Genomic DNA, 18,290 nt, shown 5'->3' with positions numbered 1-18,290 from the left:
TAAGATCTGTAAGGTATTTATCATATTCTTCAAAATCAAGAGAATATGACAGTGGAGGCTGCTGAGGGGAGGACGGCTCATAATAATAGCTGGAATGGAGTAAATGGAATGGCATCAAACCATGTGTTTGATACCATTCCACTGATTTCGCTCCAGCCATTACCACGAGCCCGTCCTCCCCAATTAAGGTGACACCAATCTCCTGTGATTACAGAGCACCACAGTAGGAGTCATAATACCCATAAAACCTAGCGGTCAAACAAGAAAAAATGGATCCAATTGTTTTTCCACCATTCATTTTTCCCATAAGGGATTTTAGTAACACTTAAAATAAGGGCTGCGTTTTGTGTAGGCTTCCCCTGGTGTGACATTTTGATAACCGTGTAAATCTCTCTAGGACAAGGTGACTTTTATCAATATATTCACCTGTATTTACCCCCCCCAGAAATTAAATGCTAATTAGCTGCTAATGTGGCTATCATAATGAACTACAAATGCCATGATGATCTGGATGAGACTGCCGAATCGAGGCAAAAGTTAGAATATCTGGATTATCTATCTAATGTCAGCTAAATTTAGTAATTAATAAATTGGCTACATTTCTTTAACCCTCCTGCTGTGTTCCGGTTGAATTGGACCGAAGTTTTCTCTCTGAAAAATGTAGTTCATTTCATCTTATTTTCATAAGGTTCCATGACTTTGTCCACACAGGGCATCTGAACACACAAAATACATTTGGATGATTTTCATTACATTTTGGGTGTTTTATTTAACTTTTGTACACTTTTGTACAAAAATGACCGGTCATTAGAAATTAATGGGTGAGACTACAATTAGTGTATAAAATTGAGTTCAGCCACATTCCCATTCATCAAATGGACACACTTCCTCTCCCAGACCCCCACACGCATGTGCGTTTGAGCACACACACACACACACACACCACACACCACACACACACACACACACACACACACACACACACACACACACACACACCACACACACACACACACACACACACACACACCACACACACACACCCCCTCACTCCCCTTCTTGGCTTCCATGGCAACCCCCACAGGAACCTTTCCCCAATAGAACACACCTGTTGGCATTCTCACAAACAATCACAACATTGTTTCAATAATATATAGAACTTTTCTCGCAGCTCTGGTATATAAAGCTTTTTTGAGGCCTTGCTCACAATTCATTCTGTGGCAGCACAATGACCAATCAATATGCTGTATGTGAGGATCTTGATCATATCTTTGATCATGACACTGGTGAGGAGGAGAGAGTCCTTGTTAAACTTTGACACAAAGTAGTCTATGATAAATAGCACAATATGTTTCATCTGAGTATTTGTTATAGCCAAAATAATCCATACATTATGCTTTTTATTTATTCAAAAATGAGTTGTTTGAGCTCAGGTCAATGAGGCCTACAGGCCATAAATAGCAAATAGAAGTTAAAAACTTGTAATGTTCACAAGAAATTAAGTTGATAAAAAGATTTAACACACAACATTAGGTGTTAATACTGTTTATGTATTATTATGGATTCATAATCAGCTATAATGGGGCGGTCATTTTGGACCGGGAACACAGAATTCATTAACATGAAACGAACACAACAGGAGGGTTAAATTGACAATTTTGTGAACTGTCTTGTGCAAGTTTTAAATGGACACAATACCTGTAAGCAAAGGTGTCAGCTAGAGATGATGTGCAGGAGCTTGCAGGGATTTGCAGTCTTGCATGATGTCTACTTTGATGGTAATTAGCTTCTTTTTTTTATCTGAGAGTAAATAGAGTTGAATATATTGATAAAAGTCACCTTGTCCGAGAGAGACTTATCAAAGGTTATCGAAACGTGACACCAGGGAAAGCCTACACGAAACACAGCCCTTATTTGAAGCGTTTCTAAAATTCCCTATGGGAAAAATGAACGATGGAAAAACTATTGGAACCATTTCCCTGTTTGAATGCTAGGTTTTATGGGTATTATGACACCTCCACTGTGGGGCTCTATAATATTCAGATATATTCATATATACATTATATTCAGATGGATTGAATCACAGTACAGTTGAGTTACATGATATGATTGACGATTAACAGTTCAGCAGTGGTGGAAAAAGTACCCAATTGTCATACTTGAGTAAAACTATAGATACCTTAATAGAAAGTTACTCAAGTAAAAGTGAGTCACCCAGTAAAATGCTACTTGACTAAGTCTGAAAGTATTTGGTTTTAAATATACTTAAGTATCAAAGTAAAAGTAAAAGTATAAATAATTTAATATTCCTTATATTAAGCAAAGCAGACGGCATCCTTTTCTTGTTTAAAAAAATTCCTGATAGCCAGGGGCACACTCCAACACAGACATTATTTACAAAAGATGCATTTGTGTTTAGTGAGTCCGTCAGAACATAGGCAGTAGGGATGATCGCATGTTCTTTTGATAAGTGCGTGAATTTCAAAATGTTTCTGTTCTGCTAAGCATTCAAAATGTAACTAGTACTTTGGGTTGTCAGGGAAAATGTATGGAGTAAAAAGTACAATATTTTCTTTGGGAATGTAGTGAAGTAAAAGTTTTCAAAAATAGAAATAGTAAAGTACAGATACCTCAAAAAACTAGTTAAGTAGTACTTTAAAGTATTTTTGCTTAAGTACTTTAGACCACTGCATTTCAGTTGGCATTAGTCTGTGATCCTTGATTGGCTTTGGATAGGATTGACCAGCCGGTGGCTGAATATGGTTTTCTGCAGGGAGAGCAATAATGACAGTACACAAATGCATAATTAGTAACTAATTGTTGTAATATAAACTGCTAAATTAATATACAATACTTAAACATATCAATAGCAATATGCAAATACATAATGAATAAAGCTATGCAAATATAGCAACAAGATAACAATATGAATGTCAAAAGTGGGATGCAATAACATGTAGCATAGTAAACCAACGCTAGAACAAGCTTAATTGCAGTGGCTATTTAGTGTAGCATGTAACATGTGGGTAAAACATCAAACAATAGATAAAGCTCATTAAGCTAGTAGGAAAACAAGCCAGCAGTATTAACTACAAATCAGGGTTAATTTTTATTTTAAAAATGAACGCAAGAAAGGTTCAAACAATGACGTACTGTATCAATTTATCAGCCTACATGTAGCATCAACAAAACTGATCAATTAATCAAAATGGCTGCTTGACTTGGACTATTAGCATGCTACACAAAACAAATGTTCTTGTTGAATTCCTTGTGAATTCCTTTTCTGTTGACTTCTTCAATGTGATACTCACGTTTTCCTTGACGCATACTTTCTTGGATTGTTTTGGAGAGTTTCACCTGTGTATTTGGTGTGCCCTCACCTCTCTGTATTCGTGAAGGACCCATATTGAAGGGAGGTGACTTCTTTAGTATTATGGTGGTCCCCCAAAATAATTATTATATAGGTGAATGACGCTACCTACTCTATTGGCTGTGTATCAGCCTACTATTCTGCAGTGTGAATTCATTACACTTTGTGAAAAAATTGCCTTACCAACTAACCCTGCACCCATTAAAACCTCACCTATTCTACTACTTTGGTACACTCTAATCCTACTGCAGGCTAGCAGCCTGGGAGGATGGGACACTATCGTTCAAAACATCTTGTAACTCTTCTGCAGTAAAATCTTGTTTTCCCAAGTACTTCTCTGCCGCTGCCACCACAACATCTATCCTCTGATTTATGTTCCATTCCTGCGGTACAATTGGCAACCATGGCCATGAGGGCCAAAAAAACAATCATATCGAAGCACATGTTATTCCTATCACTCTTTTTTGGCCTCAGCCTACTCACAGGGATCCTCTTAGGTCCAGGGTAAGGGACCCTATCTTCCTCTACTACTCTCTTCACTGCCTCAGCATATGACACCTTCTGCACTACTCTGATCTTGGCAACCTCAAGCTGCCTTTCTCTCACGGACACCTCTGATCTCCAGCACAATGGGTACCCATACAGCTTAGTGCGGACCCATTACACCTTTTGTTTGTCTGAATTTGCAGGCTTTACGCACCAGCCAAGCTTCTGGTAGAGATCGATGGTCCCCTTTTGATTACCCATAAAGTTTACACACACACACACAACTGTTTCCATCGATACTACACATTCCTTTGTCTCATGTCATCCTACACTCTGCTGCCACATGACACCTAAAACACTAATGGATTCGGGACAAAAGTTCACAGTATAACGGACAAATCCTAACTTAACTCTATCTGATAAAGACTCTGCATCAAAACTCAGTAGTACAGACAGTATCTTTGTTTCACCAAGCTGTCCACTGGGTCTGTGTCGCACTAAACTGCGGGCGTCACAGACACCGGGAATCTTCAACTTCAGTCGATCCACTTAACCCCATTCCAGTTATCACTCCTTTCAACAGCGCCCTGCTCCAGAGAGGAAAGCAAGTCACAGTTATTGTCCCCAATCGTGTGGTGCGGAGAGCATGCTCCCTCTGGATGGCAGGAATAATAAAAAAAGAAAAAATAGAAACAATTCCACTTCAAGTCTCTTTCACAGACACAACATTCATTAACCTCTTCTCCACCCAACCCGACAACACATACTGTATGGATCTGCCAGAAGGCAAATATCCATTCTCTCCAAAAATCTCACTCCCACTTGGCCAGAATCATGTTTTTCATCATCAGGATGAGGCTCAAACTCGGCGGTCTTCACCACACCTGCCAGTTAATTCATCTTCACTCTCGTCACTTTCAATTTCCTTCTGTATCTCTTACAAAACCTGCGTGATCCACCACTCCTTATTCACTCAACGTTTTCCACTTTTCTCTTTTTTTTCCTGTCTGCCATTTTACACCCACCTCATGGCCCAAGGGGAGGTGGCTGCAAACTTGCCTGTTTTTATCCTTGACAATAGAGTTTGCTAGTAGAGGGTTCATCCGCCTCCATGCCCAAGACTGGGGGAATTCTGAACAGTACAACAGAACAATGTTTGAAGTTCACATTTTGCTTTTAATTGGAAAATGTGTCTTCTGATATGGGGGCCCAGGCTTTACCTCAATGGGATTAACAAGTTCCTCACATGGAACGTGTACTTGAATGGGTAACATTACAAAATGTGACATTTTACTGCCCCAGAAGTCGCAGAATAAATTCCCGCTATAATCTGTCCCACTTCTTCTCTGTCTCCTCCTGTTTCTAATCTGTGTAAATAATGAATTACCACAAAAATATTCTCCATAGGCCCTGTAGATGGGTTAGCTGGCAACGTCACGAAAACGATGCGCACGATTCAATGGGGCAGAAGTTTGTTAATTGCTGTGATTGTGGATGGCCAGATAGCTACCACGTAACTGCCACGCAAGAAACTGCCACGTAAGAAATCGGGACTTGTTTCAGCTAGTTTCATCTTGTTCTTGATACCATGTCTTGTTTAGAGTTATTTTGACGGATTTCGCTAGCTAGCTAACCAACAACTGTAACGATATAGTGTATTGATAGACCACAAGTGCTCATTGTGCAAATGTCTTTATGTTTTCAATAAACATTGGAGACAAAATATAGTTTACATGTTGTCAACAATCTAAGTCAATCCCGTCTGTTTTGCCCCATAGTTGCACACACATTGGCTTTGTTGCTAAACAACCAACCCATCTATTTAAACTTGAGAAAAGTTCAAGTATTCAGCAAAAAAATATTGACTTAAGTCAATGGTCATGTAACAGTGGTGGTTCAGTTCGACCGTTGATTCCTGAAGACTGTCTGAGTGGACGAAGTCAGTGTCTTGACAATCAGATACAAATCCACCTTGTCACACAAATATCAGATGCCCACATTATGTATGTTACCTCATGCTACTTCTGCTATAACTTACATAGCCCTAAACATTTTGATTGTAACATCATTTAAATCTCACAATGGGCCTGACAACTATACTGCCCTACCAAGCAAAAAGACAGTAACTGCTCATGACGTGGAACTGAGAAAAATTGCTTTTATTTACCTTGGTTTCACAGTAACTTTATGCAGTTACTGCTAACATGACCCCCATTTTCCCCAAAACACAATACAATAGAGACAGGATACTTGTCCACATGATTAAGCATGCATTTAATGTAGGAAAAATGACATTAACTAATTTTCAAACAAATGAGCTGTTACTGCCTTTTTGCTTGGTATGGCAGTATAGTTAGTGCCATTGTCTACCCTAGGAAAAGTATTCAGTTCCCAGTGTCTTCTTTAGGATTTGTTTGGTGAATCATTTACTCCGTCATTTATAACAAGTTTCAGTAAATTATTTTTGGTAGCATGTTGAAGATTAAAAATAATTTGGTGCATTTTTCCCAATATTCCATCCAGTTGGCTTAATGTTTTAAATATATTACCCTTGATCTTTCTTGAATAAGTTCAATTTTTTTGTTTTTCCTCTAACTTATTCTGTGCCTCCATGGCACAGTTTTTATTGCTATCTATCTGTACTATTAGTCCTTCTATTTCCTTTGTTAATATGAACTCTTTTGACCTAAATTGCTTTTGTTTTAAAGATGAGTATTGAATTTCATGGCCTCTAAAGGCACATTTACATTTTCGTCATTTAGCAGACGCTCTTATCCAGAGAAACTTACAGTAGTGAATGCATACATTTCATACGTTTTTTCCCCCGTACTGGTCCCCCGTGGGAATCGAACCCACAACCCTGGCGTTGCAAACACCATGCTCTACCAACTGAGCCACACGGGACCACTCCTTTTGACAGTGCCCTGCTCCAGAGAGGAAAGCAAGTCACAGTTATTTAAGTCATTTAAAAGTGTTCCATACAATAAAGGGATCTGCTGTACCTATGTTATGTTAGAAAAAGTATGTTATAAATTCTTCTGTCCTAGTTTAAAACATGTTATCATCCAATAGGCTTTTATTACATTTACAATATCCTCTCCCATGTGGAAATTCTGTAAGAGTAATGTATTTGCCAGTTATTTGATGGTCCGACTGCATTATGTCCCCTATCAACACTTTTTAAACTTTTGGTGCCAGCGAGAATGGCATAAGAAAGTAGTCAAGATGACTAGCTTGATCGAGCCTCCGCCATGTATATCTCACTAGATCCAGATATTTAAGCATCCATATATCCACATATATCCACTAGTTATCCACTAGTTAAATATCCACTAACTGTAATAGCCTACAATAAGTAGTAAAATATTGATTGAAAATGATCATCATTCAATATTTAGGCTATAAACCATTTGAATTTCTAAACCATTTGATTGTATGTGTTTTGATGCTGCTTTTTACATGCACTGAAACCGCAAATGTTTTTCACAACACTCTCTTAAACACACCAATATTCAGATTGAAGAACAAGTGGATGTTTCAGAGCACATCCACTCTGTTTTCAAACACATTCTGTGTATCATAACCCTTAAATTGGGTTTACATTCAAACACCCTCCAAACACCAGATCTCAGCTTAGGTGTATTACTTTTCATGGTTTTATTTCACAATGAGGGTGTTTTGAGTCATGCTTTTTTAACAGTGTAGAGCCCTCAATCTCAACTCTAGACCTTGAAGCTAGTACCACTGAATTTTTTTTTCATTGTACCCCTCTGATCAGGGACTGATTTAGACCTGGGACACCAGGTGAGTGCATTAGTTATCAGGTAGAACAGAAAAACTGCAGACTATGGACCTCGTAGGGTAAGAGTTGAATACCCCTAGTGTAGAGACTGGACTGGACTTTATCTGGTTGATCTCCTATCAGCTATTTAAACCCAAGTGAGGTGTGACAATGTTGTAACAAGTGTTGAACGTTTTGCTACAACAACTCGTCTGATTTATTAGAAACTTTCTGGACCATTTGATCTCCTGTAAGTAAAGCTGCTTTAAAAAAATTTGTTTCCTACTAGCAGAGGTGGCAGGTAGCCTAGCGGTTAAAGCGTTGGGCCAGTAACCGAAAGGTCACTGGTTCAAATACCCAAGCCGACAAGGTGAAAAACCTGTTGATGTGTCCTTGAGCAAGGCACTTAACCCTAATTTGCTCCAGGGGCTGAACCTGTAGGTAGGCTGTCATTGTAAATAACAATTTGTTCTTAACTGACTTGCCTAGTTAAATAAAAAGATGATGGCAGATGAAACTTCAGACTTTCACTATAGAGTATTTCTAGTCTTGGTGAAGGAGTCATGGTTGTTGCTAGAAATTATATTTGAGTTCAATTCACCTGAAATATGCACTGATTTGAAATCTGCACATATAAAATATTTATGGAATAACTAACACTTTAAACAAAGCACTGTAACTGGCATATGGTTACAACAATTATATTTAACCTCCATTCATTCCCATAAAATGTAATTAAATCATGGAATATCCATGCTACTGTAATGTTTCCACAATACAACTTAATAACCCTTAAATCTGGCCTCAATCCAGTCCTCATCTTTACACTGTACTCAGCAGAACATATTCATATTCATATTTTCAAATTATCAACATTAAATAATTTCTGAGTAACAATTCGGTACCGTATTGTTATTGTTTTCAATGAAAATGGTAAAACAAACCAAAAAATTGCTTCTTAGCAAAGAGCAATTTCTCAACAAACAATTTTGCCAGGACTATCTGGGAGTGTTCTGAGTGGGGAAGGGAAAACTAAAAACAAGCTGTTATTGGCAGAGAGGTTTGGAGCTCTCTTTCTTATTAGTCTATAAACTAATTTAACGCTTGGTGATGTCACCAGGTAGGCCAAAACTCCATCCCACAAAAACAGGCTGAAATTTCAGGTGGTGTTTTCAAACAGCTCTTACGCTAAAAGGGTATTATCATAATGTTCACAATTTCACAGTATTATTCCTATCTCATAGTATGGAAATATATACAGTACCAGTCAAAAATTTTGGACACACCTACACATTCTAAAGTTTTTATTTATTTGTATTATTTTCTGCATTGTAGAAAAATAGTGAAGACATCAAAACTATGAAATAACACATGGAATAATGTAGTAACCAAAAAAGTGTTAAACAAATCAAAATATGTTTTATATTTGAGATTCTTCAAAGTAGCCATGCTTTGCCTTGATGACAGCTTTGCACACTGTTGGCATTCTCTCAACCAGCTTCACCTGGAATTCTTTTCCAACAGTCTTGAAGGAATTCCCACATACATTGAGCACTTGTTGACTGCTTTTCCTTCACTCTGCGGTCCAATTCATCCCAAACCATCTCAATTGGGTGATTGTAGAGGCCAGGTCATCTGATGCAGCACTCCATCACTCTCTTTCTTGGTCAAATAGCCTTTACACATCCCGGAGGTGTGTTGGGTCATTGTCCTTTTGAAAAACAAATGATAGCCCCACTAAGTGCAAACCAGATGGGATGGCGTATCGATGCAAAATTCTGTGGTAGCCATGCTGGTTAAGTGTGCCTTGAATTCTAAATAAATCACAGACCGTGTCACCAGCAAAGCACCACCAATCACACCTTCTCCTTCGTGCTTCATGTTGGGAACCACACATGCGGAGATCATCTGTTCACCTACTCTGCGTCTCACAAAGACACGGCGGTTGGAACCAAAAATCTCAAATTTGGACTCGTCCGACCAAAGGACAGATTTTCACCGGTCTAATATCCTACCTTGTCACAACAGAACTGATTGGCCCAAACGCATTAAGAAGGAAAGAAATTCCACAAATTAACTTTGGCCCGTGGACTATAAGACTATAAAATGAGTTGATCCTGCAACTGTACTTGAATACAATGAGCACTGTCCACAAGGTATCAGAAAGGCATTCTCCATCTATTTTAGTGCATGAGTGATGTCTGGTATCAGAAAATCAATGCATTGTTCACAATCAAACTATGCTTCTCAGATTTTCACTGCATCTTCACTTTTGTTTTGCTTAAAGCGTGCCATGGTTGATGGACCATCTTGCCAGTCTATGAGTTTGACAACATTTGAATGCCACTACTGAATTAAACCAAACACGTTATTTACATTTTGCAACTCAGAAGAGGCTCTCTATCTCTCAAAAATCCTGTAAAGATGGCGGAACGCCTGGAATATGTCCTTCTAGCATAGATCTCCTCTGTCAAGTCCACATCACTATTACTCACTCCTTCTTTAGTGAGGGCAGACAGAAAAGACAAACATCATGATAAATACCATGCCACCTTGCTGTCACATCACACCTTTGCAACCAGTAATCTGACACCATCTGTAAACGGTCTATAAGCACCCTGATGTTGAGTCTTTGTGTCTAAAACACGCTCGTTTTGGAACACTTTTTAACCCTATTGAACTTCCATTCTCTGTCTAGACTGTCTGAATATGTTTTGCACACCTACTGTATGAGATATGGCCATTGTGTGATCTGTGGTGTGTTTTCTCTGGTTCTCTGTAGATATGTGACATTGTGTGACTTGTCGGATAGTGTGTTTCTTCTGCTTGTCTATAGATGTAGACAGGGTGGGATCTCTGTGATCTGTGTGTCTCTGTCCTCTTTCTCTGTAGATATGGCCATTGTGTGATGTGTCTGATGGTGTGTTTCTTCTGGTTCTCTGTAGATGTGGACGTCTTACAGCAGCTGGGGCTCACAGGGACAAGGACCGGAGGGGGTTCATCGTCCTCAGGGGCCCGTGCTGCTCCCCAGGGGGTCATCCCCTTTAAGTCTGGGGTCATTCTCACCCAGCGGGCCCGGGTCCAGGCCCCCCTGTCTTCCATCCTCCCCACTGCCTCCTATCCCACCACCAATCTCTCTCTGATCCTCAGCCTGAGCTCCCACCGCATCAACAGCGCCTTCCTCTTCACCGTCCTGTCCAAGAGGAAGAGACTGCAGCTGGGGGTCCAGTTCATCCCGGGGAAGGTCCTGGTCTACGTTGGCCAGAAGGACTTTGTCTATTTTGACTATGACGTTCACAACGGCCTGTGGCACAGCCTGGCCCTGGACATCCAAGGCCAGAGGGTCTCGTTATATACTTCTTGTGGGAAGACTAGTGTACATGCAGATCTGCATTCTAAAAAAGAAGAGGCCCTGGATCCCGAGGGCTCTTTCCTCTTGGGTAAGATAGCCCAGAACTCAGTGCAGTTTGAGGGTGCCATTTGCCAGTTTGATATTTACCCCTCTGCCAAGGCAGCTCATAACTATTGTAAGTACATAAAGAAACACTGCAGGGAGGCCGACACCTACAGGCCTGTAAATCTCCCACCCCTGCTACCTCTGATCCCCTCAAACCCAAACTTTACTGTCACCCTCCACACTCCTCTGCTGCAGACTGAGTTAACCAGGAAAGTCCAGAGTCCTAGTCTGGTCTTGGCTGGGAACAGAACCAGGACTAAGCTTGTTGTCCCGACCAACCGCCCCACAGTGGCGCCAACCCTCTCTGTGCGTGAGAGTTTTGTCACACCAAAGTCTGGAACTATGTCCCTGTCCCTTCCTGCGACTGTCGCCCCGACAATGGCCAGGCCAGGATTAGAGCACCCCTTAGTGGCCAAGACTCAAACTGTTACTGTACCCCTCAGGACCAGCGGAACACAAACATCCCCAAAGCCAACATCCCGTGGCGACAGCAGTGCTAAAAAGAGCATGGCAGTGGAACCTGGTGTTAAAACCCCAAAGCCCATAGGGAGCAGATTGGCTGCTGCACCAACCCTTTCCACCACCACCCGGCCACTAAAGAAGAAGCCAGACCTCCAAACCACGGCAGCATCCAAACAAGGCTCTTCTTCAAAGTCAAACACCTCCATCCTCTACATCCAGAGAAATCAGCTGACCGTGCTGGCTGCAAAGAAACCTGAGCCCAGAGTGACCAGTGTGGAGGCTGTCAAACCCACCTTGTTTATCTCTGTCACTCCGCCTGCCACAGATGGCTTCCAAACCTGGGACCTGGAACCGACCCAGTTCTCACTGCTGGCTGGGCCGGGACCACCTGGACTAAAGGGAGAACCGGGACCAGCGGTAAGAACATGTTTTTAAATAGAGATGTGTGTCACAGGAGGTTGGCGGAACCTTAATTGGGGAGAACATGTTTGTGGTAATGACTGGAGTGGAATCATTGGAATGGTATCAAATACATCAAACATATGGTTTCTAGGTGTTTGATGCCATTCCATTTGCTCCGTTCTGGATGTTATTATGAGCCATTGTCCCCTCAGTAGCCTCCACTGGTGTGTGTGTATGTACAGTATGTATATATATAGTTCAATGTACAGGAGGGACTCCTAACCTGCCTGGCATGTGTGGCAGCAGGCTGATGTTTTAAACTCCTGATATATTTCACAGTGAGCTTTGGGAGCTGTTCTGTACTGTTCTGCCCCTAATCCCTTCTCCGCCCATTATGTTAAACAAGCAGGGAGCTTGATGCTAAATCGCTCAGTGGATGGTGAGGCGGTAGGGGGTTGGGTGGGTGGAGTAGGTTCAGCCCTCTTAAAAAGCCCCTGACATGAAGTCCTTCCATGGGTTACAGCCATCGAAGTGCCCCCCTGAGCCCTGTCTGTGTGGTGCCACTTAGAAGTGTCACTTTTAATAGTTAACCGGCTTTCAGTTTTGCATCTGTTCGGTTTATTGGAACACATTGCATAGGCTTCATCTGCAGTATCTCTTTTTTTATTTTATTCTTCTATCTAGTAATTCAGCAGGAGCTCACCAAAATGTGACCTACCCTTATAGCCTGCTCGCTAGCGCCCCCCTTATCAAGTATAAACGGCTTGTGGGCCGGTGCTAGCTACTCTTCAGAGTGTTGCTTGCTAATGTGAGATTTCCTTTTTAGCGGGATGGGTAGAAATAGTCGGGCCCACAGAAGGGCCCCGCCAGCCAATGGTCTGTGTGTCTGAACTGAGGGCCTGACGCCGGGGTGAGAGATTCCTCCCAGAAGGGTGTGTGACTGTAGAAAGAATGGAGACCTTTAGAGCAGGTTCAAAGGTCATGGTGGATGAAGCACCTCGGAACATTTGACAGCTTCGGGAACCAACCATACGTTGCATGAAGTCCTTGGGGTTCTAATATGAAGTGCAAGGAATGCTTGGTTTGATGGTTGGGATTGGAATGGGATTTGCTGAGTGTGTTAAAATTACGATTCTGGTCCATTTTGTTGAGTTAAACCTGTGTTGGGAGGTTGAGATGGAGGTTTTTAAGGTGAAGTGTCTTGAGAAGTGTCTTTCTCGTCTTGGGAAAACAATGAAAATTATAAATGGATTTCCAAGAAAGCAAACTCACATTGTATTGAGAAATTACCTTTTTATGACTCATGTCAGATGTTTGAACAGCTTTCAAAACTATAACAAGCATGACTGTCCAGCTCATAACAGACCATTGATAGCTCATAGCGTGTAGGTCATTTGTTCTTGTTGGAACCTTGCAATGTTATGGTGCCCAGATGTGATTGCAGGCTTGAGGCTTTGCTTGTTTTGAACGATCTCATGAAATGTGAGTTATCAGTCATTTCAGACACTTCTTGGCCTTCACCATGTGTCCCCTATGTCATAGACTATTTCAGATGTTTTCATGTATTGTATTGTGGCGTCAAGATACAAAGCGACCAAAAATCTACTCACAATGTCTTATGTTTATGTAGTAGATGATAACAATGGCTTGTGCTACTAAGTCAATGTCTGCCCTTAACTCTGTCCAAAGCTAAATCAAATATTGATCTCAGATATTTTTGTCAGTATGGCATAGCTCATTTTTGGATGTATGTATATATATATATATATAATGGCCCGTCACTCATTATATTGAAGAAATATAGGTACTGATAACGTTTACCCACATTTTCCATCGTTAACTGAGGCCCAAAGAGCCTCGCTTGTGCTTCTGCAGTGAGGGCATCCACACTGCTATGTACGTCATAGCCACCTAAAGCTGTGAGGAACATGTTTATTGGAGAGCTAGCTGATGCAGAGCTGGATCCATCCTCCTCATGCTTGGTCAAGGTTGACGTTACCAGGATCTAGGCCTAGTGTGTGTCTCTTCTGGCATGATAATGTGTAAGAATGCCTTTCAAGTTCCACTGCTATGAAACACAGGTCTGTTTTCCTAGGTTTACACCAGCTAGAAAAACTCTGTAATTTAGAACGAAAAATCCCACAACTACAATTTGTTTCTATTCATGTCAGTAGAATTATAGAGTAGACATTCTTCATGCAGTGCAATTCTACAAATTTACTGGAATTTTGATAGAACTGTCGCCAATCTTCGTTTGAGGGCCTTACTCACGTGTGAGTTTGTGACCGCAGTCTGACTATTGTAGTCTTCAAACACTGTTGAACCCCACTGCAGTGCAAGCTTGGCATCTGTGAGGCTACACATGGGTCCTGGCATAGCCCACAATGGTATTTGATATATTCAAGCTGTCAGTGTCATTTCAACTGTGGACCACACCAGAGCATAAACAGCCTTCTTTCAGCACTGTACTCCAGCAGCACTCTCCGAGAACAGGTCTCCTCAATGGGTACTTACAGGATTGTTCAATAGAGACTTGTTTCTATATCTGTTTAAATAAGTCTTAGTAGTAGTCTTGTGGTGCATTTTCAGACTCAGCTCCAGCTCCGAAAAAAAGCCCCCCCAAAAGTTATTAGAAGTTAAAGTTTTAGTAGGGTAGTTAAAGTGTCCAAATATCACCAATTCTATGAAATATCAAGCATTCTCCGGAGCAAGTCTGTTATATGTACACCATTAAGTTCCTACTGTATGTACCTGTTGGGGCTCGGGGGCAGTATTGAGAAATTTTGAAAAAAATATGTGCCCATTTTTAACTGCCTCCTACACCAACTCAGAAGCTAGGATATGCATATTATTAACACATTCGGATAGAAAACACTCTGAATTTTCTAAAACAGTTTGAATAGTGTCTATAAGTATAACAAAACTCATATTGCAGGCAAAAACCTGTGAAAAATAGATTTAAAAAAAGTATGAATTTCTTGACTGTACTATTTAGTGTCATTGTTTTATAGATACCATAGTGAGAAAGGATTAATTTCGCAACTCCTACGGCATCCACTAGATGTCAACGATCTTTATAAAGTTGTTTGAAGCGTCTATGATAAACAGAGAGCAAATTAGAATGCAAGGAAGTTGACATGTCGTCACTTAATTTTTTTGCGCCTGCGCATAAATCTGAGAAGCGTGAGTTTGTCATAATTGTTTATCTAGACATAGGATAGGTTGTGTGAAAATATTACTGATGTTTAACGTTAAAAATGGACCAAAAGATTAATGCTAAACAACGTTTGACATGTTTGAACGAACGTAAATAGATTATTTACTAGTTTTTTTTAGCTTTTCGGCGTGATTTTACACCTCCCCCACCACGTTTTGTGGGAGCATAATGAACGCTAACTACTTGGTGTTATTTGGACATAAATTATGAACTTTGTCAAAAGAAACCACATTTGTTCTGGACCTGCGATTCCTGGCAGTGCCTTCTGATGGAGATAATCAAAGGTAAGGGGATATTTACAATGTTATTATCGATATTAGATGATGCTAACTGTATAGCATAGCTTATTGTTCTTAGCATAGCACCCCGTTTATTGCAAAATGTGATTTCCCAGTAAAGTTATTTTGAGATCTGGCCCTTCGGTAGCAATTACGAGATGATAATATATTATTCTTTGAATGACAATATTATAATTTACCAATGTTTTCGAATAGTAATTTAGTTATGTTCACCGGAAGCATTTCAGAGAAGAAAAAAATCTGAATTTCACGCTACTGTAAAATGCTGTTTTTGGATATAAATATGAACTTGATGGAACAAAAAATGCATGTATTGTATAACATAATGTCCTAGGAGTGTCATCTGATGGAGATTGACAAAGGTTAGTGCATAATTCTAGCTGGTTTCTGCTTTTGGTGACGCCTGACCTTGAATTGAAAATGGATGTTTGTACTTTTGTGGCTATGTACTGTCCTAACATAATCTAACTTTATGCTTTTGCCGTAAAGCCTCTTTGAAAATCGAACAATGTGGTTAGATTAAGGAGATGTTTATCTTTTAAATTGTGTAAAATAGTTGATTGTTTGAGAAATTGAAATTATTAGATTTTTGATGTTTTGAATTTCCAGCCATGTTAGCAATCCCGACTCGGGGTTCATTGCTAACCTGTAGCCCCAACAGGTTATTAACAAAACCGAATGTCATATTAAGCTGTTTTTTCATTTCCTCTTTCCTCTGTGTTTTTATGAGCCTGGTGCTAGTGGAAATGTGGAAATGAGAACCAAACCTAACATTTCAAACTAATAGTCTGCTCTGCTTGGATTTGCAGAGGCTGACCCCTCATTAGCAATGACCTTTGAGAGCTGGGCTAATCCATGTGTGTAATTGGTTTAAAGCTAGCTGATGCTCGTAATTAACAAGAGTGGCTGTGGTTGGACTCGAGCAACGCAGGCCCTGGTCCACCGTCCAGGCCAGGACCCCCTGCTTGCTCCCAGCACAATGACTCACACTTCCATATCCAAGCACTGTAGTGGTTTTGGAACTGGTATAATATTGGTTTCAGTGGGAGTGAGCCATAGCAGGCTTAACAATACACTCTCAGCGACTCTGCCAACATTTAAATCAAAGACCTAAGCTGTACTGAATGTAATAGCCTAAACAGAATGGCAAGGAAAAGAACGAAGCCTTGTTTCGATATGCATTTCTGAAAATAGGTTTTGAGGCTGCCAAGTATAGTAGTACTGGGTGGATGGATAGGTGTTTTACTGCCAACTTAATTAAGGCTAATGAAGGCATTTAGCTTACCTAGCAATGACATGTCATTATGTGGATTGCATGTTACATTTCCAACTCTCAAGTTCTTTCACAACTATTTTTATTCAAGTACTGTTCTCCCACGTGGATTCAATCAATCAATTCAAGCCCTTTCCTGTAAACAGTTGGTTAGTGTTCTTACTTCATGCTTTAATTCATTGACATCTTTTATTTTCCCCTTCCAGGGACTTCGAGGACCTCCTGGGAAGACAGGGATGCCAGGGAAGAGTGGGTCACGGGTGAGTTTCTCTTTGTTGCGTTCTTGATTCTCTTGGTGTACACTAAAACAGTCATTCTCAACCAGGAAGCCTATGACCCCTGTGGGAGTTTCAGTGGACCTCGAAATGAAAAAGATTGAGAACCTATGCACTATAACCAATGACAGATAAGCTTCATAAAAAAACTCCCATCCTTCAGTCTTTCTTTCCATTCAGAATCACGTACTGTAGCTAGCTACATCCTTTATGCTAAGCTCTGTGGATCCTGTTCCCTTGTCTGGTCCATTGTACTGTCTATATTCCAACATCAATACATACAAATACACCATTAGAATGGCTCTGGAGAGGATGTCTGACATTTTATGTGCTCCTACCTAACTAACTGTGTTATTTTGTTCGTTTTTTTACATTGTTTGTAACTTATTTTTTTACTTATTCTGTACATAATGTTGCTGCTACCATCTCTTATGACCAAAAATAACTTCTGGATATCAGAACAGCGATTACTCACCACGAACTGGTAGAAGCTTTTTCCTTTAACGAGTCCGACCAGTACGACGTGAAGGATATACTGCTTTCCTGGGAACAGGCCCAAATCCCCGTCATTTGCGTAAAGAGAAGACGGAGAAAAAGGGAGCGGAGGTCGGGCTGCCTTCTGAGAATTCGTAGGCGAGCGAGTAAAACCCCACTGCCATCCGTTCTATTGGCAAACATGCAATCATTGGAAAATAAAATCGATGACCTATGTGCAAAATTATTCCACTAACAGGACATTAAAAACTGTAATATCTTATGTTTCACAGAGTCGTGGCTGAACGACGAAATGTATATATTTGTAAACAACAGATGGTGCACGATATCTAAGGAAGTCTCAAGGTTTTGCTCGCCTGAGGTAGAGTATCTCATGATAAGCTGTAGACCACACTATCTACCTAGAGAGTTATCATCTGTATTTTTTGTAGCTGTCTACATACCACCACAGACCAATGCTGGCACTAAGACTGCACTCAATGAGCTGTATACCACCATAAGCAAACAGGGAAAATGCTCATCCAGAGGTGGTTCTCCTAGTGGCCGAGGACTTTAATGCAGGGAAACTTAAATCCGTTTTGCCAAATTTCCACCAGTGTGTTAAATGTGCAACCAGAGGGAAAAGAACTCTAGACCACCTTTACTCTACACACAGAGACAAAGCTCTCCCTCGCCCTCCATTTGGCAAATCTGACCATAATTGTATCCTCCTGATTCCTGCTTACAAGCTAAAATTAAAGCAGGAAGCGCCAGTGACTCAGTCAATAACAAAG

The 18,290-nt window shown here is 40.6% G+C and overlaps 1 protein-coding gene across 1 annotated transcript in view; it reads left to right on the top strand.

Moving 5' to 3' along the window:
* col27a1b (collagen, type XXVII, alpha 1b) overlaps positions 1-18,290 on the top strand; it is a 156,443-nt gene that overhangs the window by 13,738 nt on the left and 124,415 nt on the right. Inside the window, exons 3-4 of the mRNA XM_014171199.3 lie at positions 10,583-11,973; positions 16,954-17,007. Of these exons, the coding sequence (XP_014026674.2) occupies positions 10,583-11,973; positions 16,954-17,007 (1,445 nt within the window). The remainder of the gene's footprint in view (positions 1-10,582; positions 11,974-16,953; positions 17,008-18,290) is intronic.

This window comes from Salmo salar, chromosome 24 (assembly GCF_965601325.2).
Source record: "Salmo salar chromosome 24, fSalSal1, whole genome shotgun sequence".
NCBI classification, from domain to species: domain Eukaryota; kingdom Metazoa; phylum Chordata; class Actinopteri; order Salmoniformes; family Salmonidae; genus Salmo; species Salmo salar.
Note: the sequence above shows the minus strand (reverse complement) of the source record. Positions and strands in the feature narration are given on the sequence as shown.